Below are 25,414 nucleotides of genomic sequence, written 5' to 3' on the forward strand. Positions count from 1 at the left end.
TTCATCATGAATACAAAAAAGCAAGATCTCTTTGGTTTAGAAAACGACAGTGAAAACGAAGTTAGTGCTCACTCTTCTGATGAAGAAGAACAGCAAGATTCTCGGTTTTCAGCAGCACGTCTTCAAGCATTCAGTAGTGATGAAGAAGGCAGTGATGCTAGTGACAACGATGAAGACAACGACGACAACGACGACAATGAAGGCAATGAAAAAGATGACCAGGCATTAGAAAACAGCAAAAAAGAACAAGAAGAAGATATCGATCGAGATTTTGAAGACGATGAAGGCTATGATGCCCCCAAAGATCTCAGCGAGTTTGGTATTGAAGAAAAGAAAAAGAGCAAGAAATCAAAGAAAGTCAAGAGTTTGACACCAGAAGAACTTGAAAAGTTTGAAAAAGCACGCAAAAAGACAGGTGTTTGTTATTTATCCCGTATCCCCTTGTTTATGAAACCTGGTCAACTTCGTACACATTTAGCTAAATATGCTGACATCGGGCGTATTTACTTGGTGCCAGAAGGTAATGAAGTTTCCATAAACCATTTGGCTCATTGGCAGTTTAGATCCAAAGATTACGGCACGTCGTAAGAAATACACAAAGAACAGAAGAACCAATTTTATTGAAGGATGGGTGGAATTCAAAGACAAAAAGATAGCCAAGTCATTAGCAGAGTATTTAAACATGAGACAGATTGGTGGTAAACGCAAGAGTATGTTTTATCATGAGACATGGAATATCAAATACCTGCCTAAGTTCAAGTGGAACCATTTGACTGAACATATGGGTATGTTCTATTGATATTTAACAACAATTAACCTATGTATTATAGCTCATGAAAGACAAGCACGTCAACAACGTCTTCGTAATGAAATTGCACAATCCAATAGAGAAAACAAAGCCTATATACAAAATGTGGAGAAGGCTAAAATGTTACAAAGCATGGAAGAAAAGAAACGTAAACGACAAGGAAGCGAACAAGAACAAGAGGAACCCAAGATTAAGCGCACATTTGCACAAAGAAGCAAAGTGGAACGCGAAGTGGATCCTTCAAGATCTGGTAAAGAAAGTATTCAAAAGATGGATCATCAACTTAAGGGCGTCTTGACCAATCTTTTTGCAAAGAAATAAATTAAAAACTCAGTTTTATGCAGTTTCTATTATTTTCGCTTTTTTCTGTTATGAGATATAGACCTATACTTCATTCCTTAATGGTTGGTACAAGTACTTGTACAACTGTTTTCTTTACAGCAGCCGTGATTCATGAGAGAGGAGAGAAACGAACGCCATGGTGGCAAAACCCAGTCTATAGAGATACACCACTCGGTTATCTTCAATCCTTTTATACCAAGAAACACAAGTGGTATCAAGACTGGAAAGCTTATTATACACAACAACTTCCTTGGCCCCTAACGCCATGTACTGAAGCAAAAAAGACAGTGGCAACTATCATGGTTTTGTATACAACAGCGTGTCTTGTCAGAGCCACTTTGATTCGACCTAAGCGTATTATGCTAACACAGTGGTCAGTTTCCATGCTTGGCTTAGGACTATGTGGGTCCTCTGTGCATGATCGTCTGGGCAGAGAGCAGTTTGTTGCTTTTTGGGTGTCTTTATGCTTAGGTGCTCATACAACAAGTCAAATAACACGTCATTTCTATCCAAGGCCACTTTCACCCACTCTATTTTCTATGGGCACAAGTGCTACTTATGGATTATTTGCTGCTGATATGGTGTATCAAGATCATTCATTTGCAAGGTAAAAAAAAATACCTTATCATACCCCTATTAAAGGCAATAGATATACTCTTCCTGCAGTCATGAGTGTAGATATCACTGGTATTTTGTTACGTTGGCATTGGGTGGATCATTTTGTAAGTCATACTGCTTCAAATGTGAACTTGACAAGTTCTATCTAGGCCCATTTAGGAGGAGCAGGATTAGGTTATTTGTATATGAACTATGGTCCTGATATCATATGGCCCTATATGCTACAGACGGTACGTGATTTGAAAAGAAAAGGAGAAGGAGAAAGAGGAAAAGGAGAAGGAGGAGGAGGAGATAAACCATCAGATACACTGATGGAGATACCCCGTCAAATGCGTATCAAACTATTGGGTAAAAAAGTCATTGTTCCTGAAGAGCAATAAAAGAAGTTTATTGAAATTCTTGTTGGTTTATCAATTTGCTTAAGGCTCGTCTGTAGAATCCAGCTCTTGTGGCTGCTAAATAAAGGGAATAAGCTCTTGTTTGTCCATCATCTAAAGGAATGGTTCTCAAGATAGGATAAGCTTCACTAGGATCAATGAGAGCATAGTTCAGGTAAAGGACACCTGCCCATGGACTCTGAATTGTGGGCGCCACACTGGCTAGTTTCTGTTCCCATTCTTGTTCTACAAATTCAGTTATACGGATATAATCAGCCAATATAGGTGTCATGGGTAGTTGCTGAATGCCATGAATGAATTCTAAATAGCGACCAAAATAAGTGGTCTATAGAGAAGAGGCATGAGTTCAGGGATAGGATGCAACTCCACTTACATAATCTGCTTTTTGTTCGAAATAGATGCCTACGACTTTATTTCGAACCATGTCGACAGGTCTGTTGGTGTTGTCATCCAACATCCAGAAATAAGCATAGGCTGTACGCTTTGTGATAGCCAATTGAAGGTTTGCCAGATCCACCAAGTCTTCATTCTCTGTGGCCAAACCCCATAGTTTCATACCCCAATAGAAATTGACTGACTCAGGCACAGATTCTTGATCTCTTCCATCCAATGCACCGTCTACTTTAATACCACCTGCCCAACTATGACCAGCAAACCAGTCCCAATTTCTAAACTGAGCAAAATGAGGATCATTTTCTACAGGATTATTGACGTCTTTGATCAATGTCTCTGTCCATGCTCTGAGTTCTTCTGTTCTCCATGTAGGGTCTAAATAATGAATGACAGCAGCTATCAATGAGGGTCAATATACAGATATCATAGATGCTATCCTTCTTTTACCAGTGACAACCAAATAGCCCTGATGATAATGATGATCATTATAGTAAGAATGGCCAAATTCTGCATCTTTGTTTCCTGTGCCTCCCATGTCTGTAGGCAATCCATCTCTTGCTACAATACCATGGTATACTTGATCATAGCGATAAGGATCTTGTTGTCTGTTCTCCAAGTAAGGCACCATGGCTTCTTTTAGTTTGGTCAAGGCTACGTCGGCTAATTCTTCATTTCTTAAGCCAGTCTCCTCGGGCCTGTTTAACAAAAGGGCCAACATGGCATATTTCTGAAGTGATTTACCAGAGAAATAGTTATCACCTCGTTGTGTTTCTTGCAGATAGTCGTCTCCATTGACTTCTTGAGCCAATACTTGCATGATTTCATTATGGGTGGAGGGTTCAGGGACAGCATGTTCAGGGAGCCAAGCAGTGTCTGGTAGATCAGGTTCTTCCAATACCCACGTATTACCTATCACAGCTCGCATAGTGCCTTTGGAAGCAGACTGAAGTTGAAGTGAAGTGACTTGAACACTGTCAGAAGCAAACGATTGAAGATGATGAGGATAAGCGTACGTCAATAACGGTTTGGAGGTATCACCTTGAGGTGTCCACTCAATCGAGTATGCTGTACTGTCACTGTTTGTCTTGACCTGTCCACCCGTGGCCCAGACACCATGGTGTTGATCCAAGACAGCCTCTGCTTCAGGAGAAGGCAATTTGGCTACTTGAATCACACCCTCATAAGGCGTGTCTGCCACCAATCGATTCATGCCATCTTTTCTTAGTCTGAGAGGCTGATCACCCAGCACATAAATCACAAAGGTCGACGTAGGATGATCGTTCATGGACACTTTGAATTTGTGGCCTGTGAAGGTATCTTGACCTTGTTCTATATCCGACACCACACTGAGGATAGCATGTTGTGTAAAGAAATGAGGAGTTAATTGATGATACTCTGCTGTCACAAAAGCAGCACCGCGCGATAAAGGGAATGTGATATAGGTCGTGGGTGTGCTTGACAATCGCAGCGTGGCTCCCAAGTGGTTCCATCGAGTGACCGAGGGTTTAGGGCGTGTCTGTTGCCATTCATTGGCAGTGATTCTGAAGTCAACCACTACACCATTGATCATGTAGCCTGCAGGTGAGGCAGGAATGTTGTTCATGGCTTCATATCGACCAATGACTTTCTGGCTTGGTTGGGAGATAGACAGACCAGGATTACCACCAAAATCATCCAGTAAACGCAAAATATAAGGATCAGGCGTGGTAGGGGCTAAGTTTTGTACACTGGGATAGAATAGATTACTGATCCATGCATTGGTAGGCACTACTTGATCACTCTCGGCATACACTGGACGGTAAGGGTGAGAAATGATGGGGAATACAAAAGGTAGTTCGTCTTGATTGATAGGGTAAAGAACACGGTCTAGTGGCTTCTTCTCTTGTGATAACATAGCCATACGGGTATGATTCGATGCAAAATAACCTGTATTGGTTGCTTGCACACTGCAGAAAAGCATGAGTGAGCTCAACAACAAGGTTTTCATGATATACACACAAAAAATAAAGAAAGAGAGAATGTAAACATTCTCTGGGTTTATAAAGACATTCTACTCTAGTTGTAATTCAAATCAAATTGTTTATTCTTCTTGACCCAAAACTTCTTTAAGAGAAGCATTGGCAGAGCCACGCTTCTTGGGTAAGGGTGTATTCTCTGAAGGCTTCCAGCCAATCTAATAAGCGTGTAAGCTAACCTTGTATCCTAGACTGATCAACACATACCAAATAAATAATAGAGAAGGTAGCAGGAATAGTGCCATCAGGATGTCCATGTAATTCTTTATAAATAGCTGCTGCAGACAAGAGTGTATCACGCTTTAAAAAGGGTCTTCTTGTCAAGACAGCATTGCTTTCGCCCATGGCTTTTAAATCTTCCATTAGTTCAAATGCACTTGGATAGTTGACTTGGATTTCATCCACATCCACTGTAGTTAATGCAAATCCTGCTCGTGTCAATAAACGAGACATATCACTTGAATCTGCCATAGGAGACACTCGAGGAGACACGCCAGACTCACGCTCTACTTCAGCTAATTGAAGAGAAGTGCGCAGTTCAAACAGTGTATCTCCACCAAACATGGCACCAATAAACACACCATCTGGCTTTAAGGCATTTTTGATCTGGATCAATGTACCAGGCAAATCATTCACCCAGTTAAGTGACAGACTGCTGACGACCGCATCAAGCGAGTTTTCTTTGAATGGCAAGTATTCTTCATCGACTATTTTACGCTCTACTTCCACTATAGACATGGATAAATACAACAAACAGTGGATCTTGCTTTACCTTCATAAGATACATCTTTATCACGTAACAAAGATTTCTCTAGCAACATTATCAGATCCAGGCCATCCTAAATATATATATATGTGTGTGTCTTCTCTTACCTGACATGTCACACATGACAAGTTTCTTCATCATGTCTTTGGTTGCATGTTTGACGATATGTCCACAACCGGATCCCAAATCAACCACTGTATCAAAGTCACGATTAATATCCTATACAAGTCAGGTTTTTTTTTTTTTTTTTTGTTTATTGATCACTACCAAAAGTCGATCAGCTACACGAGCTGCGATCTCGTCTTTAAGATAATCAACTGTTCTACTCTGTTCCACATCAGAAGCAGCACGATCTTTTTGCATTAGTTTGACATGACGATCAAACACTTGAAATGCTTGAGGTGTAGCAGTTGCAGTAGCATAAAACCGCTTTGGGATACGTTGAACAAAATGACGAGAAAACATAAAGAAATAAAAAATAAAAAAAAAAAAGTTCAAATCCCCTTGCATTTTATTTTTTATTCGCAGTAAATACAGCAGATAAAGCAGGTTCTGGATCAATGCTTACTAATTGACAAGCATGTCGGTAGCCATTCTTTACTTCACGAATACGATGTTGTTTCTTGGTCTTTTTAGCCTGTAGTAGCATATCAACATCTGTCTCCAATTGACCAAATACATGGATTTCTGACTTATTCATCCAACCCCTAAAAGGACAATCAATATGGCATGACAGTTCCATTGACTTACCATGTATGTGCTTCACTCACAAGATAGAAAGCAACTAGTATTTTACCAGGAAATTCAGCTTGTAGATCAGCAACACGCTCTGGTACATTTTTGTCGGTTGATTTGAGATCCACAATCTGTGCTGGATGAGGAGGGAATCCACGTACATGAGCCCATACAGTTTCTCCATTCACAAATCGAACGATAGGTTTCTTTGGCTTAAGTGTTCTTTTTTTAACAGGCAGTGGTAACAAGTCTGTCACAACACCTCTTGATCGTAATGATCGCTTATTCTTTTCAGTCGCACTACGTGTCACTCGTTTTACTTTGGGTTTTGGTTCTTCTTGAGCCACTGAACTTGTACGACGTCTTTTAGGCTCTCTTTGAGATTGATCGATATCAACAGGACGCTTTTCTGGCCATGGTTGAGTGGGTATCGTGGCTGGTTGACCATAAGAAAAGATAGCTGGGTCAATCTCTACATTCAATAGACCATGGTTCACATTGAACTGTTGATAGCTTGCTCTTGCATGAACCAGTAATTCCTGCATTATCTTCTCTAGTTTTTGAGCCAGTTTAAAGTAAGGCGTGTCTGCTTTGTTGTATAGCATACTGTTTTTCCATATAAGACACAGATCTTGTTCAAATTCATCCAGAGAGAGATACGAGTGTGTGCTTAATTTCTGTATGATGTCTGAAAATGACATGGGCTGCTGAATGATCTGGTGGTAATCGGGTGCTATTTCTTTCGTGACAGGGTATCTAAATAGCTCTTTTTTGTCCAGTTCAATCAATTGATCTAATACAGACTGAATGATACATTCAATAGGGTAAAAGATCATTTCCAGATAAGCCTTTTGTTTGCGAATTCTCTCTAGTTTTTGTCTTTCTCGTTTCTGTACTTGTTCAGATAACATTCTTACTCTTTCAAGGTCTGCTCTCAAGGTCATTAGAGCAGATGCCTTTTGTGCTTTTTCTACTTCAGATTGCTTCAGTTGAGAAGCAGAAGCAGTCCATGGCTCATATAGGATGAGTATAACAGTGTATTGTGTGGGACTTACCTCCAGATGTAACCGCTTTAATAAAGGAGCTCCTCTTCTGGATTCTCGCTTAAGTGACCAATATTTACAGATACTGGCTACCATCATTGCCTTCTTCTTGACCTTGGTTTCTTTTTGTACACATGGTAAATGCTCTAATTTGTTAAGAATGTATTCAGGCGCAATGGGAGCACCTGTTGTTGTATGGTAGTGGTGCTGGTGTGCTCTTGCGGCTTTATAAGACACTTTCTTTTTCTTTTTTGGGTCTTCTTGTTCCTCTTCATCCACATAACGCTTTCGAGGCATGGTATGTTTATGCTTTGAAAACCATCGTTGTGCTTGTTGAACAAGTGTTGTACCGCCATAATAGTCGCGTGGGGTATGTCGGTCGCAATAAGCTTTCAGGACTACACCATCATAGTGCGTTCCATGCAGTTTCATGCGCATACAAAGACGCGCCCATCGAGCACATGTCACGTGAAATGCAACAAAGCAATGCTTATTATCACACTGAATACAAGCACCGTGTTTTCGCTTACAGATATAACATGTCAGTTTCCAGCGTGATTTAGGGATGCTTTCAATGTTATCAATTGGCTCCATATAGACACTGTTGCTCAGACTGAGTTCAGGAATCCAAATAGCACATAACAAATGACCCCATTGGTTGGTCGTTGTCTGTTTAAATGCACCACCTTCATTAGGACAGAACCGACAAGAGACGGGATTTTCAGGTGAAATCATACATTTCCTACAGAGCCATTGACCTTCAGGAATATAAGGAATACCATAACAGTCTTGGTGAACAGCCAGATTGCAACCATCACAAAATACAATCGCATTACTGTTCTCACATTCACCATCATCACAGACAGCACATTTCGAATCTTCAGGTAAAGTGGGTTCTTCTGCTGTCTTTTTCGGTAAATTCTTGACAAGATTAAACCATTCTTTTTCTATTTGGTCCATCATGGCTTCAAATAGTTCGCTTGAAATCTCTCCTAGTTGGTCTTTTTTGCGTTCCTTGTTGTATATCTGAAGCCATACTTGGTCTAAAAAGCACATGAGCAGATGAGAATCATGGGCTGTATGCTTTACCTTGCTCATCCATATCATATTCAATCGTATTAAACAAGTCTGCTTCTAAGGGTTCTGTCATGTTGTTAAATACCTACATTATTAAAAAAAAAAAAAAAAAAAAAAAAAAGAGCCTACCTGCATAGCGAATGTAATGATCAGGTCTTTCGAAATAATCTTGATTTCCTTTCTGTTGTTGCTGTATGATCTGAAAAGAAGCCACAGGTAATTTGTGTTCTTGTCTGTTTGGTTCGGGTTTTTCTACTTCTTGATGGAGCGTGTGTAAAGAAGAAAGAGGAGACACCTTCAGAATTGTCAAAGGTTCCCTAATGTCTAGATCAGGAAAAAAGTCCTTGTACGATCTTTCTTCTCTTGGTTTATCTGCCATGGTTGTTGAAGGCAAAGGCTTTCGTGGTCTGCCTCTTCTATGTTTATGATCTCTCATAAGCATATCTCAACTCATAAAAAGAAAAAAACGCGATAGATTTTTTTATTTTATTTTTTTATTTATAGGGTGTGCACCTATCGTAATTTAGCAGACACAAAGGATCTTGCACCAGCATAGCCTATTAAACCAATATATTGTACATCAATATTATCAGACTCAACTTCTGCTCTTAATAGTTTAATCAGCATGTATTTTCCTGATCTGATAAAAAGTGTAAGTTAATAGTGGATAGAATACAAACGTATACCTTGTTTCTAAGTCAATGGTACATGTTCTATCTTGTGCGAGTGTAAACCATGCGACTGGGTCTGTGTCATCTTGATGTGTTTGCTTGTATTCTTCATAAAGCTGTCTTGTAAAATGATCAAATTTAGCAGTGTCTATTTTCTCTCTCTCTCTTTTTAGAAATCAAATCTAGACCTAAAAGACTAAATACCTTGTACATTGATTTCTTTATGTGAAATGAACACCAGTCCTTCTTTACCTACAAGTTCAAGTTACTCTTGATGTATCTCGGTAGAGTATCTTACAAGGCGCAGTAAAACTATGATAGACATGAATATGAAATTATCACTTCTACCTATTTACCCATGTTGCGGTGCTTTAATGATCATCTTGGACACAGAACAACTTGTGTCTGCAATAATCTTACTTTTGACATAACCACAGTACTGTAATAACAAATTGACAGTTCCTTTTCTTCCTGAACTAAAAATAGGCTCAATCATGCTGTATGTCAATCATTATTTACCAATACACAGAACCATCATTTGACAATACATTCTCTACACCATACATGGCTCTAGAGTAAGAGTCAGTTATTTTGCTTATGAATGCAATAAGGTTACCCATATTGTCCTCCGTCATCATAAATGACATCAAAATCCAACATTGTATAGATAGTCTCTCCATTCTCAGTTAACAATGGAGATGTATTACAAGCTTGTTCATTTAAACATTGATAAAGTCGCCTTGATTCTAATCTTCTTGTCCATCGTGTAGGTGGTGGTGGTGGTAACACAATGCCAATACGGTCTTGTGTGTCTTCAAACAATGAATGTGTCATGATAGGGGATACAGACAATGCCGAAGTTGGCATCATGTCTTCTGGTGTTGTCCATAAATGATCAATACTAGGCATAATATAATATATATATAAAAAGAACAAAATAGAAAATACCAAGGATTGCATAATAGACAAAAAGAAAGAAAGAAAAAAAAAAAGTGACTGTATTGTATGAAACAACCCACGGACCATTCAATGATAAGCAAACAAAGCAAAATCAGATTATATAATAGAACTCCTTTTCCGAGGAAAAAACGTCATGTATAACCCTTTTTGTCTATGCTTATAGGATCAAGAAACACATTGGTAACGACAAAGAGTTTATATCTGCAGCTTTCTTTAGTAAAAGACAAAGTTTAGTATCATTTGCTTTATTACAAGCAGGGTTTCTTTTGGTGTCTATTGTTTGTAAAACAACATAGCTCAAAGTCAATATTTGTTTGTTTATCATCAGGCAAAGAAAAAGGTTCAGATAATCCAGGGACATATATTTTCATTACATTTTCTTTAAAGGATAACATGTGTGCGACATTCCAACTGTCAAGCAATAAAGTCATGCATAGTACGACTATGCATCATTAGCTTCTGTTAGACTTGACATACATTGCCTTTACTTTAAAAAATAGCGTGTTGGGTCTCTCTTACAGTTTATTATACTTATCTATCAAAACGAATTCTTTGGGCTGACATATTGATTGATAGGTCACTCAGCTAGATAAAAAGGAAGACATATTGAATTGATTGTCAAAGCAAAGATAACCTGTGTGGGGAAAAAATGACATGATTATTTATAGTGGATTGCTTTCTTTCCAAGATGCATCGTTTGCTTTAACGAGGAAAACTCCACTTGGTCCAAATGGACAAGGAATTTTTTAAAGCCAAAGTAGCGGAAGGTATTGTCACAGAATTACCTTTCTATATCAGAACAATGTAAAAACTTGCAAGAAAAGGCGGGTATGATATTTTTGGCTATGCATGAACACTATTAAGGGCAAACAAAAGACCGTTTGATTGACAGAACATGATGATGCAGCTCCAAAAAGAGGTCGTTTGTTCTACATCAATATCATACAAAGCATCGAGTGATATAACTACTCGAGATCCCAACAAAAACCAAAGCGCATTAAAACATATAGAAACATACAGACAGTGTCTGCCGTCATATAGAATACCTTTGGAGTTGATCTGCACCAAAAAAGGCGACATGTCCAAAATGACCAAAATATGCCTCTCAACCAAAGGTATTCTATACGATGGCAGACACTGTCTGTATGCATTTGGCGCATTTATGCCAGCACAACAATGCCGTACACTCCCTCTGTATGTTTATGCAATACTCCAGTTTTGTCTATTCCTTTTGAAGGCTTATTGGTTATCTTGATACATTGAAAAAATTTGCACTTTTTTTTTTCTTTAACTAGACCTATTTCAAGAAATATAATAATGGAATCAATAATACCTTGCGGTTGAATAAAACTAATTCATCGTATTTATATGTCTTTCATGAAGAATTGTAACAAACAAGCATGAGACGCGGTCAACTGATAAAATACTTTCACTACATAAACTTGCTTTTTTTTTTCTTGATGATATACCTGCAAATACACTTTATTTGATTAAAAAAAAAACAAGATACTTACGCAAAAATGATCATTTCTTGAATTGAACACCAAAATAGACAGAGTGTCTCCCTATTGAATGAAGAGAAACAAATAACTGATGTTTGCAGTCTACTACGATATACAAAGAAAAGAGAAAGGCTAAATAATGTGTATGTGTGTGTGACTCTGTGGAAATGGGGTGCAAATTGGGCTGATGATAATGATGACGAAAAAAGACATAACTCGAGGTTATATTTATTATTTCTTTTTCTTTCTTTCTTTCACTTTTTCTATAAACAACTTGCTCTTTATAAAAAATGAACCCTGAATAGTAAGTAATCAGTTAAGATGAACAGATGAACTTATTCATGTAGTGACTATTTGTTTAAGCTTTTGCTTATTGGTGATTCTGGTGTAGGAAAATCTTGTCTTTTATTACGTTTTGCAGATGATACCTATACTGAAAGTTACATCTCCACTATTGGTGTAGACTTTGTAAGTAAAAAAAAAAAAAAAAAAAAAAAAAAAAAAAACTTATCATGTTGCTATACTAACTATAACATAGAAAATTAGAACTATTGAACTTGAAGGAAAGACTGTCAAGTTACAAATTGTAAGATAATGAGAAAGAGAAAGGGTGTTCAGGGGGTGAGAAGAGGGGGAGGGAAAGCTCATATTTTATTAGTGGGATACAGCTGGTCAAGAACGTTTCCGCACAATCACTTCTTCTTATTACAGAGGTGCACATGGTATCATTGTTGTTTATGATGTGACTGACGGAGACAGTTTTAACAATGTCAAGCAATGGTTGCAAGAAATTGACCGTTATGCTGCTGAAGGTGTCAACAAATTATTAGTTGGCAATAAGAGTGATTTGGTTGATAAAAAGGTGGTTGATACAAACCAAGCAAAGGTAAAAAAAAATACACATATACATGGTCAACTTAGACATGTTGATAGGAATTTGCTGATGGTCTTCATATTCCTCTTTTGGAAACTTCAGCTAAAGATTCCACTAATGTCGAGCAAGCTTTTTTGACAATGGCCAAGCAAATCAAAGACAGAATGGGTTCAACTATGCAACAACAACAACAACAACAACAAGCTAAATCAACCGTCAAGGTTGGTCAAGGTGCTGCTGTCCAACCTCAACAATCTGGTGGTTGTTGTTAGTTACTTTTTTTTTTATAACCGATGATTAAACCGATGCCGAAAATACACATATATAATATCTCTTTTTTCTTTTCTTTTTTAACTATCTATTCATGTGGCATTGGGAATATTTAACTATACAGAATTTTCAATGGATTTATGGTTCCACACCTATGTCTGATTTGAGTGTGATTTACACTAGTTGGGTAGTCTATTTTATTGGTATTTTGTCTATTCGATGGTATATGGCAGAAAGAACAAGAATTGAGAAATCACATAAAGGAATCTTGTCCTATAACGCATCCATGATCTTGTGTAGTATATGTGTGTGGTGCCTTTCATCCTGGTTTTTATGGCAACTCATTCATGCAAGTAAGCAAATAGCATTAAAAGTAAGCATTAATGGCTTTTGATAGACTCACCTAGGCACGTTTTGTCACGCACCTGAACACCCACTTTTTAATACGCATGGCAAATACATGCTGTATTCAATGTACCTGTGTTACCTGCTACGCTTTTACGCATTTCTCGATACTGTCATACTTGCGCTCAGAAAGGTAAAAATAACAACAACAATCGTAACTTAGTTTTTTTTTTATATATAAGAAATCAATTCCTTTTTTGCATTGGTATCAACATATGTTTGTCATTCTCATGATGTGGAGTTGGTTACAAGATCAAAGTATATTTGGAAGGTAAGTCTATAAACAGTATATGAGAAATCAGAATGAAAAAAAAACTAGTTTAGCCATATCCATCATTAGCTTTGTACAAATATTTCGATATTGTTATTTTTTTACCAGTGGTTTGGATATGCGTTATGCTTCTTGGATAAAGGTAAGTAGGTTGAATTGACTGATATAGACTTATTTTCCTTTATTATAGAGCATGGCTTTCTTGTTAGAAATAGTTCAATTCTTGGCTGGTATTGTACTAACAGCGTACCAAGTGAGTGTCTGTCCACAATCGAATTGTGTTTTGCTGTCTGCTAGTATCAATGTAACCATGGTCTATATGGTTGTCAAATACTATGACACCAATGAAAAAGCAGTGGCCACAACAAGAGACAAAAGAAGAAATAAAAGCAAGGAATAAAATCAATGCATCTTTTAGAATATAATTTTTTCGGCTGTGTAACGATCTGCAGGGAAAAAAAAGTTTAAACTTTACCTCTCTTCTCTTTTTTCCCTCTTCTTTTTATTTTTTATTTTTTATTTTTACTTACTTTCTTTTGCCATGTACGAATATCAATCTGACGTGTTTATTTCTGGTTCAGGTACTGAAAACACAAGACAAGATACACAGATGCTAATTCACTGAGAAAAGGAATTTCTGGCTTATATGCCGCCATTCTTCTTTCTAAAATTGGACTTTCTGTTCACATTGCAGGTAAAAAAAAAAAAAAAAAAAAAAAAAAAAAAAAAAAAAAATGAAAAGAAAAGAAAGGCAGAAGAGGATATATAAGATCTAAAAAGACCTATAGACAAACTCAGTGGTCATTTTCCTCGTCAAAACGAATTGTTAATATTTACACCAAGAAGTTTACAACTCCTCCAACAACTCGGTCTATTAACAGCCATTAGTCAAAAAAGTGTTCGTCATTACAAGTTTGATGTCTATCATACCAAAGGCAGTGGCAGTCAGGCCACAACCCTAGATCAACAAACAATACGCCTTTGGGAAAATGATACAACTGACTTTAATTACTGCTTCTCTTGTGAAAAGTCAATTGTCCATGCTATCTTGAAAGAACATCTTCATCAACTCGGTATTCAGATTGATTATAAACAAGAAATCATGGACATTGATCATCACATCAAACACACACATCAACGGTCTTTTTCTTCCCCTGAATTATACGCACCACTCACTTCTTCATTAATGGGAAGCCTGTACTATCAATACCGACCTCTGCCTATACCAGAAGATCATCAGCCTCAATTTAAATCAATTTTTACCAAAAACACAGACACACAAACCATGAAAGTTTGGAAATCCAATGTCGTGATTGGCGCAGACGGTCAAACAAGCTTTGTAAGACAAAAATTAGGTACTTCTCAGTCTCCTTCCCCATACGATTTTTCCCTTTTTCTGACCTTTTGTGGCAGGTATACCATTGAGAAATAATCATGGCAGTACAAAGGCAACCAGGATCTTCTATACATTACAAATCAATATTATTACAACCAACTTTCCTGGCGCAAAACACATTTCAGTCATATGCAAGAAAAAGGACATTTTGTACATTATTGGTAAGACTCGATTGGAAATTAAAATTTATACTTAATTTGTAATAGGTCACCAACATCAATTCTTTGTTACATTTGAGCATAAACCAAGCTGGAGTAAAGTATCGGTTGATCAAGAAATTCCTGTTCAATTGGCTATTGAGCATATACGTTCAGTGTTAGAACCTTACAAAGTCGAGTTTGGCAAGGTCAAGAACTATACTCGATGGAATGGTAATTTGCACATGAATGTTATGTATCTAAACCTTGTTATTTAGGAGGAGATCAAAGTGTGTCTGAAGAATACAGCACAGATGCTAGCTGTTTCTTGATTGGAAGTGCAGCTCAGCTCATTCACCCTCCTGGAATGTTTGATATCAACATGCACCTCACTCAAGTACATAACCTATGTTGGAAACTCGCTCTTCATTTGAGCCATCGTGCCTGCCCTCAACTGCTCCAGACGTTTGAGTCTGAAATGCGACACAAGACTGAAGAAGTGATGTATGTGTCTACGCTGTTTATGAACTTTATTGGGGATTATTATAAACTTCAGGAAGAAGGCGGGATCCTCGGCTTAAATTCCTCGCATACACGAGATTTGGTGTACCAATTGGAGCGACTCAAAAGTTGCTTTGTAGGAGACACGCCATTCTTGTCCAACATGTTAAACCATCAGGCTGTGGAACAAGATCTACTTTCGTTAAACGAAGACGATTTGAATCAAAGTACAAGTTCATTTGTGTTTATGGCACCACCTCCATCAACAACAGCACCCATCGAATTTCAGAAATCTCAACCAGGCTGTTTGGCACCCAATGCTAAATTAAAGCCTTATACTCTGTTTCAGTTATTATTTATGACTTCGTCTCAAAACACAACAAACTCAAAGCTTATTCTTTCACCCACTATATCAAGCAAAACATTACCTATACCACAAAAGCCATTATCACCACCACCACCACCATCATCATCATCATCTCAGACAGAACTTGAATTAGAAGAATTGAAAAGAAATCGATCTAACTCGGCTACAACCGGTAATCTATCTTCTACTCTCTTAGCTGTATTTCAGAAAAACCTAAATTCTGGATTAAAAAAGCGCAACAGTACACAATCCACACCATCAGCACCACCTGTGACACCGATCATTACTGCTTCAGCACTTATTTCGCCTGAAAGATGGAAAAGTATCAAGACGAATCATCATCAACTCTCAGAACGTATTCATCAACTCAACAAAGGTCTCACATTTACACTCTTAATCTTTTGTGGTCCACTTTTACAAGACTCCATTGAACGAGTGCAATCGTTTGTTCGAAGGTTTAATTCGCCCTTGTCTTTTATTCATCGATATGAATATGACCAACTCTATAACAACAATCGACATAGTGTAGGCGATAAATCCTTATCTTCTATATCTACCTGCTCTTCTTCTTTTGATTTTCGCAAGTCTTCATTAGACACTCCCAGAACTTCATTTGATTCACAATATCAATCACCAGATAATCATTCAACATCTCCTTTGTTTTCTATGATATTTATCACCAGTTCATGTAAAAACGAAGCAACTCGCTACCTCAACAACACACCACCCGCCATTGTTCATTCAACATTTCCTTGCGGTTTAGCTCAAGTCTTTATCGATCATGATCAACAGTGTTACAAGGCCTATGATATCTCACATCATCAACCTGAAGTGGTCGTTGTTCGTCCTGACGGTTATATTGGCACACGCGTCACGATTGACGAAGATCAAGATGCTAGCTTTGAACGTCTTTGTCACTATTTTGACTCGTTCCTAAGACCCTTTGTTGATATGAACAGTGCAGCTGCTGTAGTTGCTGCTGGCTATGATTGTTAAAATAAAGTCTTTTTTTTTTATTAATCAAATCGTTCACCATCAATATCATCATGAAAACTTTCTTTGATTAAATAAGGAGAACCTGTAGAATAGTCCATGTCATCAATGCATGATTCTCGCCAATTTCTTATGCCTTTAAGATAATTCTCATGTAAATCAAGTTTATATTCGTCCAATTTCTCCATATTTTCTATTGCCAAATCACGTCCAATACGTTGAATTTCTTGACCACGTAGTGTCATTTTCTCAGCCTGTTGAATGGCTGCATCTAGTAAATCACCTTGACATAGGCATGCGTCAATAAACTACATATTGTCTTTTGTTGCTTACCTGTCGTTGTTACAAGTTTGCCCATAATGAGACGTAATACATGATCATACCAAAACGATACAAGTGGTACAGATTGAAGAATCCCTTTATTGTTTTTTTTATTTAGTGTGCATGTGACCCATACACACGACCTACCTTCAAGAGTCCAACTATCTTCCTGTCGATATATCTTTAATAAACCGCTATCTTGATCTGTTTCCTTAAAGTAAAGTGTGGTAATAGAAGGTATTTCTAACTGGATAAAAGAAGGGAAAACACAAGGTGAAATGGTCTGTGTTAAATGAATCACGGCTGTTTGTCTATAGATTTTTATAATTATTTTCACATGAATTCTCTTACCCATCAAAAACGATGTTGTTAATTCTTGGTTCTCTCCTGTTCATGGCTTGCCATACAGTATAAACACTAATACAAATAAGTTACATAGCTTACGTACCCTAAACTTACTATTGAATGTTTAAAACGCCTTCTGTACTCATGATAGGTGAAGATAATGATGCATCCTCAAAAAAATAGTATTCCAATACTCGTTTTCTCCTGACTGTATTATACGAAAATAAATCTTCCACTATATCTAATATACGCATGAATAATATGTCTATGAATCATATCTCTTTACTTTTTATAAGTCCAGAAGGTGAGACTTGGGCATCACTTCCAATATCAGACATAGGATGATAAGTAACAAAAAAGAAAAGAAACGAAAAAAAGGAGAACGATAGTGTTTATGCATTAACCTTGCGTTTAAACTCAGATGTTTTTTAGGTTGACCTTTTCGGCAATCTTTTTCTTTATGTAAGAAGCTGCTTAATGACGCATAGGGCTCATTAAAAGAGACTTGTTTGTCTTGTGAAATATAGCAACAAATTTAGTATATCACAATCAGTTGTATCTGTAACGAAGTGTGATCGTTCTCAATCTCGCTCAACATTCTTCAATTAGGGTTTAAGCAAACAAAGTCAATAAGCATTAGACTTATGGCTCGGTCAAGTCTGATTTCATTTGTCGTAGATAGCTTATGAAAATTTGACTTAAAGTGCCTCTGCTTCATTTAGAGACTAATTTCACTTGGTGCTCCTTCTAAGAGACTTTAAAATATCCAAGATATTTTACGTGCTAAATGAATAAGCTTTTCTAGTGACTAAGGCATTGTCATTATTTTGTGGGCGCTTTTTACATAAGACAGTAAAGCAATGACAACTATCTTATATTGCATACAGCAGTGTTTACTTTATTTTTGTATTACTTAATAGCACGGCTAACATTTGTTACTAATACGATTGAAATCCGAGAATTTTGCTATATCATAGTCGCAGCTTAATAGCCACCTGAAATATGCAATACTTATTACCCTTAAGACTAACATAAGAAATTCAGCAGACGTAAAGCGAAAATAGAAATTAAAGGCCATAGAGTTGCTTTGTTGCTCATCTGAATTAAACCTAACCAGACGATGTTAGGCTGTTGTCATAGCAAAGATAAATATGATTTGTATAGCGGAATTATTGGTGCTTGTCTATGCATTCTCTAAGAAGATATAAGACGATGACTTTGATTTCCCCAAAAACTGTGAAAACGCATTAAAAGTAGCCTTTACAGCCCAATCGTTGATAGCCAGCATTACAACTATTAATTTCTCTTTCTTTTTTTTTTCTCTCTTTCACTACGCTTTATTATGCCAACACCTTTAGAGACTTGGTTCAACGAGATTCCTCCCATCACACGCATATATATTTCTGCAGCCTGTTGCACAAGTATAGCAGTGGTATGTTACTTTGTTTCCTATTACTACCAATGAACTTACTCTTCAAATAGCAAATGGGCTTCATACACCCTTTACAACTTTGGTTAAACTATGAAAGTATTGCACGCGACTTTCAGGTACAATAACAAAGCAAAACAATGCACATATTGACGTTTTTATTTAGTGGTGGCGATTGATAACCAACTTTTTCTATTTTGGACCATTATCTGTCGATTTCTGCTTTCATATCTTTTTCTTGCAAGTAAAACTATAAACCAACAACCAATGGATTGACACATAGATTGTAGGGCAAGATATAGTAGAATGATGGAAGAAGGTTTTTATAGAAACAAACCTGCAGATTATGTCTGGCTTATGTTATTCTCAGCTAGTGTTTTACTTGTTATATCTGTAAGCAACATTTTTCCTTTTTGATAGACGCTTATCATGCATAGGTGATGATTCCATTCGCCAGTTTGCCTTTTATGGGTTCAGCACTTTCATTTACCATGGTCTATATCTGGGCTAGAAGAAACCCATATGTTCGATTGAATTTCTTGGGTCTGGTTATTTTTACTGCACCTTATTTACCTTGGGTTCTTTTGATATTCTCATTATGCTTAGGAGGCCAGGTGCCTACAGGGGATATTTTAGGTGTCTTGGTAGGACACATTTACTATTTCTTTGAAGACGTTTGGCCTCGTGATCCTATGAGTGGTGGCAAAAAATGGCTAGCAACACCAAGACTTATGTAAGTGGAATAAGCTTTTATCAAAAGAACATTATCACTTAATTCTTTAGCTACATTATGGTATAATAGTCGATGGTTGGTTGAAGGAAATAGACCTAGAGATGATACAGTTGATATCCAGGAAGAAAATGACAGTAACGGGATCAACAATCAGGAATAAGCAGTTAAAAAGTGTGTTACTTTATCAAAAGAAAGAGCAGTTAGAAAACAAAATACTTTGAAGCATTTCTATTCTCGAGATTATCGTTTTTCTTTTCTTTGGGATGATATTCCAAGATGTACAATTCAATAAAAGAAAAAGGAGTTCGATTCATTATCAGCGAACATTAAATATTTCGACCTAATTAAAGAGAGTATGGATTTATCAGTTAAGTTTGATAAAAATAATTAATCAAAGAAATTATCTCGTTCTACTTTTCTTTTCTTTTTTTTCATTTTGCGGGAAGTGAACAAAGAAACGAACTCCGTACAATTAAACCATCTTTTCAATTCAACTTTTACTTTCTTTCTCTCTTTTTTACTTTTTCTTTAGTCATAATGGGAAACAGTCATTCAGATATCAAAAGTACCTTTTCATCAAAACATGTACCTGAACACCTGAAGCCAATAAAAAAAAAGAAACACAGGCGACCAAGATCAGTCAATTATATTGTAGAAGAAGATGAAAATGAATTAAAAAAACAAAAAGCTCTTCAAAAACCAGTCATCATGGATATTCCCACTGTAGTGATTGACAATGTTGACGAAGAGGATCTAGCTGAGGGAGAAGCGTCGCTTGTTGGATCTGGCCCACGTGGCGCCTTTCGATGGTTTAAGGGCAGACGATACATTAACCATCATGAGGTATGCGTTTAACATACGATAATGACTGATGATGACAGAAAGTATTAGATAAAAACCTATTACCAAACGACCAGTTAGAACTGGATAGGCTGCGTGTGTTATCTTTTATTATTCGTTGGGCATTTAGAAGGTAAGTTTATATTGCACAAGGCTTTTTTTTTAATGCTTGATTTAGTAATATTGTAGCTCCAATAGAAGAAGATTTACAAAAGGGTATGCATGTACTCAATGTAGGGTAAAGTATATACATAATAACGAGCATCTTTATTGACCACTTTTCTTTTGTAGCTACGGTCCAGGAATGTGGGTAAGTTTTTTTTTTTTGGTGAATTGTCTGTCAAATACCAATGTTTATTTTGTGCAACCTTCTGATTTTAGCCTGGACATTATATCATTGACATGGCATTAGATTACCGCCAATGTCACTTTACCGCTGTTGATTTATGTGATTTACTACCATCTGATTTTGAAGAAGATAATTCATTCAAATCCTCAGCCAATTCTTCCAGCATATCCTGCACAAAGCCCACACAGACACTATTTACACCCATGCATCCTAAACTGTCTACTAAACTACAGAACACAACCACACCCGTGATGGACTCATCCCTAGATACGACCCATAGTAGTGAAATTCACAGTCAGTTATTATCATCCCATATTGAAGACACAGCCACTGTTTCCTCAATGAGTGATATAGAGGAAGACCACCTGGAAACAACCACTCGTATTGGCCAGTTATTTATTAATGGTTCTCCACCAATATCACGCAAACTATTACAGAACCTCGAATTTTATGAGGCAAACGTAGTGAATGCTAAATTACCATTTGAAGATAATCATTTTGACTTTGTACAGCAAAGACTTGTCACATCCTCGTTTACCATTTCCGATTGGAAGTGCGCGATACAAGAATTAGTTCGTGTGACAAAGCCTGGTGGTTATATTCAACTGTTGGAGATCGATCATTATACCTTTAACCTCGGGCCACTGGGCAAACTATGGGAAGCCGAATGTAAGTTTCAAAAAGGAATTGCATTTTATTGATATCATTAGTGATCAACACGATAAGAGAAAAAAGAAAAATGGAGCCAAGGATGGCATGCCATTTACCAGACCTGTTAAAAGCAATGGGCATGGCAGATGTATCCTCTAAGCTTGTCTCCATTCCATTCGGTTCCTGGGGTCTCGATCTTGGTGTTTTATGGAAGAATAACATGGAATCATTTGCTGAATCGACAGCACCTTTATTTAGTAAGCTTGTGGGATGTACACCTGCAGAATATCGACAAAAATGGCGCACTTTAATAGAGGAAGCAAAAGACCGAAAAGCTTTTAGTAACATTCATGCCGCTTGGGCAAGAAAACCGGCTGATTATAAGCAAGATGCGATCGATTGGTCTCTATGCCCTCCTTTTTGTACAGATATTAAATAATACTCTCAAATCAGAATTAAACAATTAGAATGAATATATAGCTTTAGACTAACGATGAACCCTTTTTTTTTGGAATTTTGAAGCTGAATTTGACATGAAAGAATTCATATTGAAGTGGGACAAGAGAGAGAAAAAAGGAAAATAAGGGGTAAGGAAAAAAGGAGGAAGAGAGTTATGTCAGTTCATGTTGATGGTGACATGCAGAGAAATGAATACATTTGAAAAGAAAGCTGGTTTTGGATTGAATAGGCTGACACGAATAGTTCAAATGAGTTAAATCACCTATGTATGTCTTATTGTAATATCTCTTGTTTGATTACAAGCCATTCCCCCTTTTTCTTTCTTTGTTTATAAAAACAGTAGTTAGTGAAACAGAACCTTATAATGAACAAAGTACAATGACAGAGAAAAGGTTAAGGCTTTTATTATTTGTTTACATGAGTCGTCTCCTTTTCTATTTTTCTCTCCTTGATCTTGAGACTGCATAAATAAAGATGCCCATTGTCTTGTTTTTCTTTTCTTTTTCTTTAAACTATGTCAGAATCTTCAAAACAACATTTAAAAAACAATACTAATATTATCAAATTTTTGGCACGATTCCCTCACTCAAAGCCACCACCACTTTCACCTCATTCTAATGAGATGACTACACGCTGCCCAATGATGATATCAAACATCAGAGTCTCCATCGACCAAGAATTATCACCGACACAGACACAAATTGATCTTGTTCGTACAAGCTGGCAAAAAGTGACTCAAACAAGACACGACACAGACGATCGCAACGTATCACCTTCACATGCATTTGGTCTCGCTTTTTATGATGCTTTGTTTGAAATGGAGCCCGATTGTCGAGAATTGTTTACAAACGTATTTCAACAAGCAAGAGCATTGACAGGCATGATCTCTTATATTGCAAGAGCGCACCATGTAGCGCACTGTTGTCCAACTGGGCTGGATTCTCCACCTTCAACACCCACAACCATCAAAGATATTAATGAAAAAAAGAAAAGCGACAGTTATGATGAAGGTGATCCTGAATGGTTGGCACAACAATTAAGAGAATTAGGCGCCAGGCATTATTTCTATAAAGTCAAGCCACATCACTTAGAATTAGTGGGACCTGCTTTTGCTGCTGCATTGAAAAAGAGGTTAGGATCAGACTATACAGCTGAAATTGGAGATGCTTGGGTAAAAGCAAACTCTTATGCAGCTTATAATATGAAGATTGGCTTTGAGTCTCAGCAGGCCTGGGAGGAAGGCATTACAAGTCATCGATCTATCAGAAAAAGAAAAGCAACATGTATTATTTCATAATGGGCTAAAAGAATATAAGATATAATAAAAGGACAATAGTTGGTTAGAAGAGAGCTGAAAACATCAATTTTGTGATTGTGCAACATGACAAAATACCTATTCTTGCTTTCAACATTTCTCTCTTGCTATTATTATATGCAAAAAGGAACTTGTAGTATGCAGATACCAACGTGTAAATGTTTAAATGCATGAAATAAAGTATCTGTTATTTGAGTTCTAAGATAATTTTCTAGCTATGCCTAGTAAACAAAAAGCATAAGGAGAGAAGTATTAAGAAACTTCAAAGGGGAGATGGGCCTTTAAAGGAAAAGTAAAACGAAACAAGAACCAGAAACAAAAAGGACAGATCTTTCCCTTTGCCATAGAAGCAACACATTAAAAAAAATATCAGCATAAACAATCATTGATTTTTGTCAAAATCACTTCTGAACCTAGCTAGTACAAGGCATTGCTGGACATGCCACAAGAAGCTTGTAATAAAAAAAAAAAAAAAAAAGTATCGCACATTTGAAGTAGAAATCTGTTGTTCTACCGGAGAGCTAATGTATCGGAAAGTTATTTTACCGGAACTACAGTCAATGGTACCAGCTTGTTTTCTTTTTTTTTCTTCTTTTTCTTTTCTTTTGTTTATTGATATTATGGCTGACCATACAATACAACCAAAAATGCCTTCTTCTTTTAGGCCCATTATGCCTTCGACAGCACCACCACCGATATTACCTCGTCCAGAAACATCATCCAACGATAAAAGCTGGTTAAATACGACGTTGAATATGTCATCTAATATTAGTAAGCCGATGAGTATGTATTAGCTAAAATTTTAAATTGTTAATTGATTTCTCGGGTTATAGAAGACAAAGGTCCTAGCAATGCTCTACCATCGGCAGACCTTCGTGTGCGACGCAAAGAACAAAACAGGGCAGCACAACGAGCTTTTCGAGAACGAAAGGAGCGCTATGTCAAAGAACTAGAGGATCGAATCAAAGAAATAGAAGCAGCTCATGCGATCAAGGTAGCACAATTAGAAAAAGAGAATGAGGAACTTAGAGCAGCATTACGCCATTTTCAGTCGCAAGAAACCACGTATAGCATGTCACCTAACAAAAAAAAGGGGCAAAAGCGATCCCTGTCCCTTGTGGACGATCATTCATCACCACCTTCGTTTTCAGATACACAATCGCCTGTGATCACAACACCACCTACGACATTGCAGCGTGTGCCTTCATCTGCTGTTGCTTGTATTCGAGACAAAGACGGTATCAGTTTTTGTGAGCGATTGAAAGAAGAAGTATGTTCAAATGCTTATAACCAACTTTTGACCGAGCCCTTATTTGATTCACATGGATTTCTGAACGAGACAATTGCAAGTCATCCTGTACCTATTGTGACTAGTGAAGCAGGCAGAGAACGATCCAAATCCGAAATATTTAATGAAATGCAACAAGCATTGACAGATCATTTCTTGCAAAACAGCAGTCCGACTGTTGCTGATGATTTTATCTCTTGCTCTGAAGTATGGGCCCAAATTTCAGCACATCCTGATTTTGACCAGTTTGATGTGGAAGAATTGTGCGATGAAGTAAGGAAACGAGCCAAATGTTCAAGAACCGGACCTGTTTTTGAAGAGCATGACGTGACAGAAGTATTAGAAGTGATGGAATCAAGATTGAAATCAAAGCAATCATAGCACTATGGCTTGTTTGTTCATACCCCCTTTTTCTCTCTATTAAAAATGAAAATATATTTATCTATACATTCCGAATGCATTAGGAAATAATCTTTTTTTTTTATGAAGAGAATGATGGTTTATTTGTATCATGTAAGTTATGACTTCCGGGCATAAAGCTGTCATTTTGATTTTAGTATATTGGTTGATCTCTTTTAACGAAATGGTTCTATTAAAAGATTTGATTGTTCTCAACTGCAATGTCTATTGACATGTTAACTTTGCCTAGTTTATTGTTTATATCTCCTTGAACAAGATTATCTATTGAATAGCTCTAGTTTTTTTTTTATATAAACTAAAAATGCATGTTTGTATCCAGAACACTTGTTTAACAAAGAAATTTTTTTTTTTGCATTTCCGAGTCAATTCAAGAGGAGTTCATAAACGGTTTTCAAAATCCAAGAATAGCCCAAAAGCTCATACCATTTGCCAAAAAAAGATGAGTAGCATGATCATTTAAATATTCAACTCTGTCTTATTTATATTTCTTCATCTTCTTTTTCTTTCTTTTATATCCATGACATTTGTACAGTGTCCTTCTTTTGATAGAGTTAGGGTTCGAAAGTCAATTCCGTCTCATGATTATGTGTATCTAACAAAGCTTTCTTCTATTGGTGCAAGTCCTGTTCAAACCATTCTACGTCAATCAGATCGAAAGTCTATTGGTATTCAACTAAGGCAAGCCATTCGATATCGATCCAATAGTGAGGATGAAGAAGAGG

The 25,414-nt window shown here is 37.0% G+C and overlaps 15 protein-coding genes across 15 annotated transcripts; 10 read left to right on the forward strand and 5 right to left on the reverse strand.

Annotated features, from left to right (window-relative positions):
• Position 1: 1 nt before the first annotated feature.
• B0P05DRAFT_559593 (uncharacterized protein) lies at positions 2 to 1,161 on the forward strand. Its single transcript, XM_051580286.1, has 3 exons — positions 2 to 520; positions 564 to 785; positions 831 to 1,161. Exons 1-3 carry the CDS (start codon positions 7 to 9, stop codon positions 1,127 to 1,129), a joined length of 1,035 nt encoding a protein of 344 aa, XP_051430592.1. The 5' UTR covers positions 2 to 6; the 3' UTR covers positions 1,130 to 1,161.
• Positions 1,162 to 1,179: 18 nt separating this feature from the next.
• B0P05DRAFT_591220 (uncharacterized protein) lies at positions 1,180 to 1,942 on the forward strand (the record flags this gene model as incomplete). The annotated part of the gene is made up of 3 exons (XM_051582877.1): positions 1,180 to 1,757; positions 1,800 to 1,872; positions 1,928 to 1,942. 3 exons carry the CDS (start codon positions 1,180 to 1,182, stop codon positions 1,940 to 1,942), a joined length of 666 nt encoding a protein of 221 aa, XP_051430593.1.
• A 570-nt stretch (positions 1,943 to 2,512) lies between these two features.
• On the reverse strand, positions 2,513 to 4,453 carry B0P05DRAFT_478910 (endo-1,3(4)-beta-glucanase; the record flags this gene model as incomplete). Its single annotated transcript, XM_051575036.1, has 2 exons — positions 2,513 to 2,955; positions 3,007 to 4,453. The coding sequence occupies 2 exons, from the start codon at positions 4,451 to 4,453 to the stop codon at positions 2,513 to 2,515; spliced, it is 1,890 nt and encodes a 629-aa protein (XP_051430594.1).
• Positions 4,454 to 4,588: 135 nt separating this feature from the next.
• B0P05DRAFT_559598 (S-adenosyl-L-methionine-dependent methyltransferase) lies at positions 4,589 to 5,831 on the reverse strand. The gene is made up of 5 exons (XM_051580287.1): positions 5,608 to 5,831; positions 5,448 to 5,559; positions 5,347 to 5,385; positions 4,782 to 5,302; positions 4,589 to 4,732 (listed from the first exon to the last, which is right to left on the reverse strand). The coding sequence occupies exons 1-5, from the start codon at positions 5,803 to 5,805 to the stop codon at positions 4,640 to 4,642; spliced, it is 963 nt and encodes a 320-aa protein (XP_051430595.1). The 5' UTR covers positions 5,806 to 5,831; the 3' UTR covers positions 4,589 to 4,639.
• On the reverse strand, positions 5,830 to 8,646 carry B0P05DRAFT_559601 (PHD-zinc-finger like domain-containing protein). Its single transcript, XM_051580288.1, has 4 exons — positions 8,325 to 8,646; positions 8,208 to 8,261; positions 7,131 to 8,161; positions 5,830 to 7,088 (listed from the first exon to the last, which is right to left on the reverse strand). The coding sequence occupies exons 1-4, from the start codon at positions 8,635 to 8,637 to the stop codon at positions 6,087 to 6,089; spliced, it is 2,400 nt and encodes a 799-aa protein (XP_051430596.1). The 5' UTR covers positions 8,638 to 8,646; the 3' UTR covers positions 5,830 to 6,086.
• Positions 8,647 to 8,663: 17 nt separating this feature from the next.
• B0P05DRAFT_559606 (uncharacterized protein) lies at positions 8,664 to 9,856 on the reverse strand. Its single transcript, XM_051580289.1, has 7 exons — positions 9,483 to 9,856; positions 9,386 to 9,436; positions 9,223 to 9,342; positions 9,165 to 9,178; positions 9,071 to 9,118; positions 8,882 to 9,014; positions 8,664 to 8,835 (listed from the first exon to the last, which is right to left on the reverse strand). The coding sequence occupies exons 1-7, from the start codon at positions 9,824 to 9,826 to the stop codon at positions 8,709 to 8,711; spliced, it is 837 nt and encodes a 278-aa protein (XP_051430597.1). The 5' UTR covers positions 9,827 to 9,856; the 3' UTR covers positions 8,664 to 8,708.
• Positions 9,857 to 11,530: 1,674 nt separating this feature from the next.
• Positions 11,531 to 12,545, forward strand: B0P05DRAFT_498542 (GTP-binding protein ypt1). Its single transcript, XM_051575411.1, has 5 exons — positions 11,531 to 11,632; positions 11,676 to 11,796; positions 11,867 to 11,914; positions 11,987 to 12,214; positions 12,262 to 12,545. Exons 1-5 carry the CDS (start codon positions 11,619 to 11,621, stop codon positions 12,472 to 12,474), a joined length of 624 nt encoding a protein of 207 aa, XP_051430598.1. The 5' UTR covers positions 11,531 to 11,618; the 3' UTR covers positions 12,475 to 12,545.
• B0P05DRAFT_559615 (ELO family) lies at positions 12,546 to 13,217 on the forward strand. The gene is made up of 3 exons (XM_051580290.1): positions 12,546 to 12,821; positions 12,870 to 13,010; positions 13,060 to 13,217. The coding sequence occupies exons 1-3, from the start codon at positions 12,567 to 12,569 to the stop codon at positions 13,150 to 13,152; spliced, it is 489 nt and encodes a 162-aa protein (XP_051430599.1). The 5' UTR covers positions 12,546 to 12,566; the 3' UTR covers positions 13,153 to 13,217.
• Positions 13,218 to 13,689: 472 nt separating this feature from the next.
• On the forward strand, positions 13,690 to 16,522 carry B0P05DRAFT_591227 (uncharacterized protein; the record flags this gene model as incomplete). Its single annotated transcript, XM_051582878.1, has 7 exons — positions 13,690 to 13,729; positions 13,780 to 13,842; positions 13,937 to 14,503; positions 14,562 to 14,705; positions 14,751 to 14,915; positions 14,960 to 16,462; positions 16,509 to 16,522. The coding sequence occupies 7 exons, from the start codon at positions 13,690 to 13,692 to the stop codon at positions 16,520 to 16,522; spliced, it is 2,496 nt and encodes an 831-aa protein (XP_051430600.1).
• Positions 16,523 to 16,565: 43 nt separating this feature from the next.
• On the reverse strand, positions 16,566 to 17,354 carry B0P05DRAFT_478803 (uncharacterized protein; the record flags this gene model as incomplete). Its single annotated transcript, XM_051575031.1, has 5 exons — positions 16,566 to 16,825; positions 16,876 to 16,959; positions 17,011 to 17,174; positions 17,215 to 17,280; positions 17,323 to 17,354. The coding sequence occupies 5 exons, from the start codon at positions 17,352 to 17,354 to the stop codon at positions 16,566 to 16,568; spliced, it is 606 nt and encodes a 201-aa protein (XP_051430601.1).
• Positions 17,355 to 18,518: 1,164 nt separating this feature from the next.
• On the forward strand, positions 18,519 to 19,801 carry B0P05DRAFT_559633 (Derlin). The gene is made up of 6 exons (XM_051580291.1): positions 18,519 to 18,640; positions 18,691 to 18,756; positions 18,804 to 18,877; positions 18,928 to 19,030; positions 19,075 to 19,370; positions 19,440 to 19,801. The coding sequence occupies exons 1-6, from the start codon at positions 18,551 to 18,553 to the stop codon at positions 19,528 to 19,530; spliced, it is 720 nt and encodes a 239-aa protein (XP_051430602.1). The 5' UTR covers positions 18,519 to 18,550; the 3' UTR covers positions 19,531 to 19,801.
• A 106-nt stretch (positions 19,802 to 19,907) lies between these two features.
• On the forward strand, positions 19,908 to 20,452 carry B0P05DRAFT_478878 (uncharacterized protein; the record flags this gene model as incomplete). Its single annotated transcript, XM_051575033.1, has 3 exons — positions 19,908 to 20,213; positions 20,252 to 20,343; positions 20,389 to 20,452. 3 exons carry the CDS (start codon positions 19,908 to 19,910, stop codon positions 20,450 to 20,452), a joined length of 462 nt encoding a protein of 153 aa, XP_051430603.1.
• On the forward strand, positions 20,307 to 21,703 carry B0P05DRAFT_281406 (uncharacterized protein). The gene is made up of 5 exons (XM_051573431.1): positions 20,307 to 20,343; positions 20,389 to 20,443; positions 20,502 to 20,520; positions 20,592 to 21,228; positions 21,270 to 21,703. Exons 2-5 carry the CDS (start codon positions 20,433 to 20,435, stop codon positions 21,647 to 21,649), a joined length of 1,047 nt encoding a protein of 348 aa, XP_051430604.1. The 5' UTR covers positions 20,307 to 20,343; positions 20,389 to 20,432; the 3' UTR covers positions 21,650 to 21,703.
• A 382-nt stretch (positions 21,704 to 22,085) lies between these two features.
• B0P05DRAFT_559645 (uncharacterized protein) lies at positions 22,086 to 23,440 on the forward strand. The gene is made up of 2 exons (XM_051580292.1): positions 22,086 to 22,970; positions 23,063 to 23,440. The coding sequence occupies exon 1, from the start codon at positions 22,184 to 22,186 to the stop codon at positions 22,964 to 22,966; it is 783 nt and encodes a 260-aa protein (XP_051430605.1). The 5' UTR covers positions 22,086 to 22,183; the 3' UTR covers positions 22,967 to 22,970; positions 23,063 to 23,440.
• A 191-nt stretch (positions 23,441 to 23,631) lies between these two features.
• On the forward strand, positions 23,632 to 24,653 carry B0P05DRAFT_575123 (uncharacterized protein; the record flags this gene model as incomplete). The annotated part of the gene is made up of 2 exons (XM_051581628.1): positions 23,632 to 23,755; positions 23,818 to 24,653. 2 exons carry the CDS (start codon positions 23,632 to 23,634, stop codon positions 24,651 to 24,653), a joined length of 960 nt encoding a protein of 319 aa, XP_051430606.1.
• Positions 24,654 to 25,414: the final 761 nt, after the last annotated feature.

This window comes from Gilbertella persicaria, assembly GCF_025201335.1.
Source record: "Gilbertella persicaria strain CBS 190.32 chromosome Unknown B0P05scaffold_55, whole genome shotgun sequence".
NCBI lineage: Eukaryota > Fungi > Mucoromycota > Mucoromycetes > Mucorales > Choanephoraceae > Gilbertella > Gilbertella persicaria.

Coding starts and splice junctions, on each gene's coding strand:
- B0P05DRAFT_559593 (XM_051580286.1), top strand. CDS start 7: ATGAATACAAAAAAGCAAGATCTCTTTGGTTTAGAAAACGACAGTGAA. Junction 521..563: donor TATTTACTTGGTGCCAGAAG/GTAATGAAGTTT, acceptor TTGGCAGTTTAG/ATCCAAAGATTACGGCACGT. Junction 786..830: donor CCATTTGACTGAACATATGG/GTATGTTCTATT, acceptor TATGTATTATAG/CTCATGAAAGACAAGCACGT.
- B0P05DRAFT_559598 (XM_051580287.1), bottom strand. CDS start 5,805: ATGTTTTCTCGTCATTTTGTTCAACGTATCCCAAAGCGGTTTTATGCT. Junction 5,386..5,447: donor TGTCATGTGTGACATGTCAG/GTAAGAGAAGAC, acceptor TAATGTTGCTAG/AGAAATCTTTGTTACGTGAT. Junction 4,733..4,781: donor CCTTCTCTATTATTTATTTG/GTATGTGTTGAT, acceptor CACGCTTATTAG/ATTGGCTGGAAGCCTTCAGA.
- B0P05DRAFT_559601 (XM_051580288.1), bottom strand. CDS start 8,637: ATGCTTATGAGAGATCATAAACATAGAAGAGGCAGACCACGAAAGCCT. Junction 8,262..8,324: donor TCATTACATTCGCTATGCAG/GTAGGCTCTTTT, acceptor ACAACATGACAG/AACCCTTAGAAGCAGACTTG. Junction 7,089..7,130: donor TAAAGCGGTTACATCTGGAG/GTAAGTCCCACA, acceptor ATCCTATATGAG/CCATGGACTGCTTCTGCTTC.
- B0P05DRAFT_559606 (XM_051580289.1), bottom strand. CDS start 9,826: ATGCAATCCTTGGTATTTTCTATTTTGTTCTTTTTATATATATATTAT. Junction 9,343..9,385: donor AATGATGGTTCTGTGTATTG/GTAAATAATGAT, acceptor GCCTATTTTTAG/TTCAGGAAGAAAAGGAACTG. Junction 8,836..8,881: donor ACCATTGACTTAGAAACAAG/GTATACGTTTGT, acceptor ACTTTTTATCAG/ATCAGGAAAATACATGCTGA.
- B0P05DRAFT_498542 (XM_051575411.1), top strand. Junction 11,797..11,866: donor CCACTATTGGTGTAGACTTT/GTAAGTAAAAAA, acceptor ACTATAACATAG/AAAATTAGAACTATTGAACT. Junction 12,215..12,261: donor TTGATACAAACCAAGCAAAG/GTAAAAAAAAAT, acceptor ACATGTTGATAG/GAATTTGCTGATGGTCTTCA.
- B0P05DRAFT_559615 (XM_051580290.1), top strand. CDS start 12,567: ATGTGGCATTGGGAATATTTAACTATACAGAATTTTCAATGGATTTAT. Junction 12,822..12,869: donor TTTTATGGCAACTCATTCAT/GCAAGTAAGCAA, acceptor GGCTTTTGATAG/ACTCACCTAGGCACGTTTTG. Junction 13,011..13,059: donor TCATACTTGCGCTCAGAAAG/GTAAAAATAACA, acceptor TTTATATATAAG/AAATCAATTCCTTTTTTGCA.
- B0P05DRAFT_559633 (XM_051580291.1), top strand. CDS start 18,551: ATGCCAACACCTTTAGAGACTTGGTTCAACGAGATTCCTCCCATCACA. Junction 18,641..18,690: donor GTTGCACAAGTATAGCAGTG/GTATGTTACTTT, acceptor CTCTTCAAATAG/CAAATGGGCTTCATACACCC. Junction 18,878..18,927: donor TGCTTTCATATCTTTTTCTT/GCAAGTAAAACT, acceptor CATAGATTGTAG/GGCAAGATATAGTAGAATGA.
- B0P05DRAFT_281406 (XM_051573431.1), top strand. Junction 21,229..21,269: donor CAAACTATGGGAAGCCGAAT/GTAAGTTTCAAA, acceptor TGATATCATTAG/TGATCAACACGATAAGAGAA.
- B0P05DRAFT_559645 (XM_051580292.1), top strand. CDS start 22,184: ATGTCAGAATCTTCAAAACAACATTTAAAAAACAATACTAATATTATC.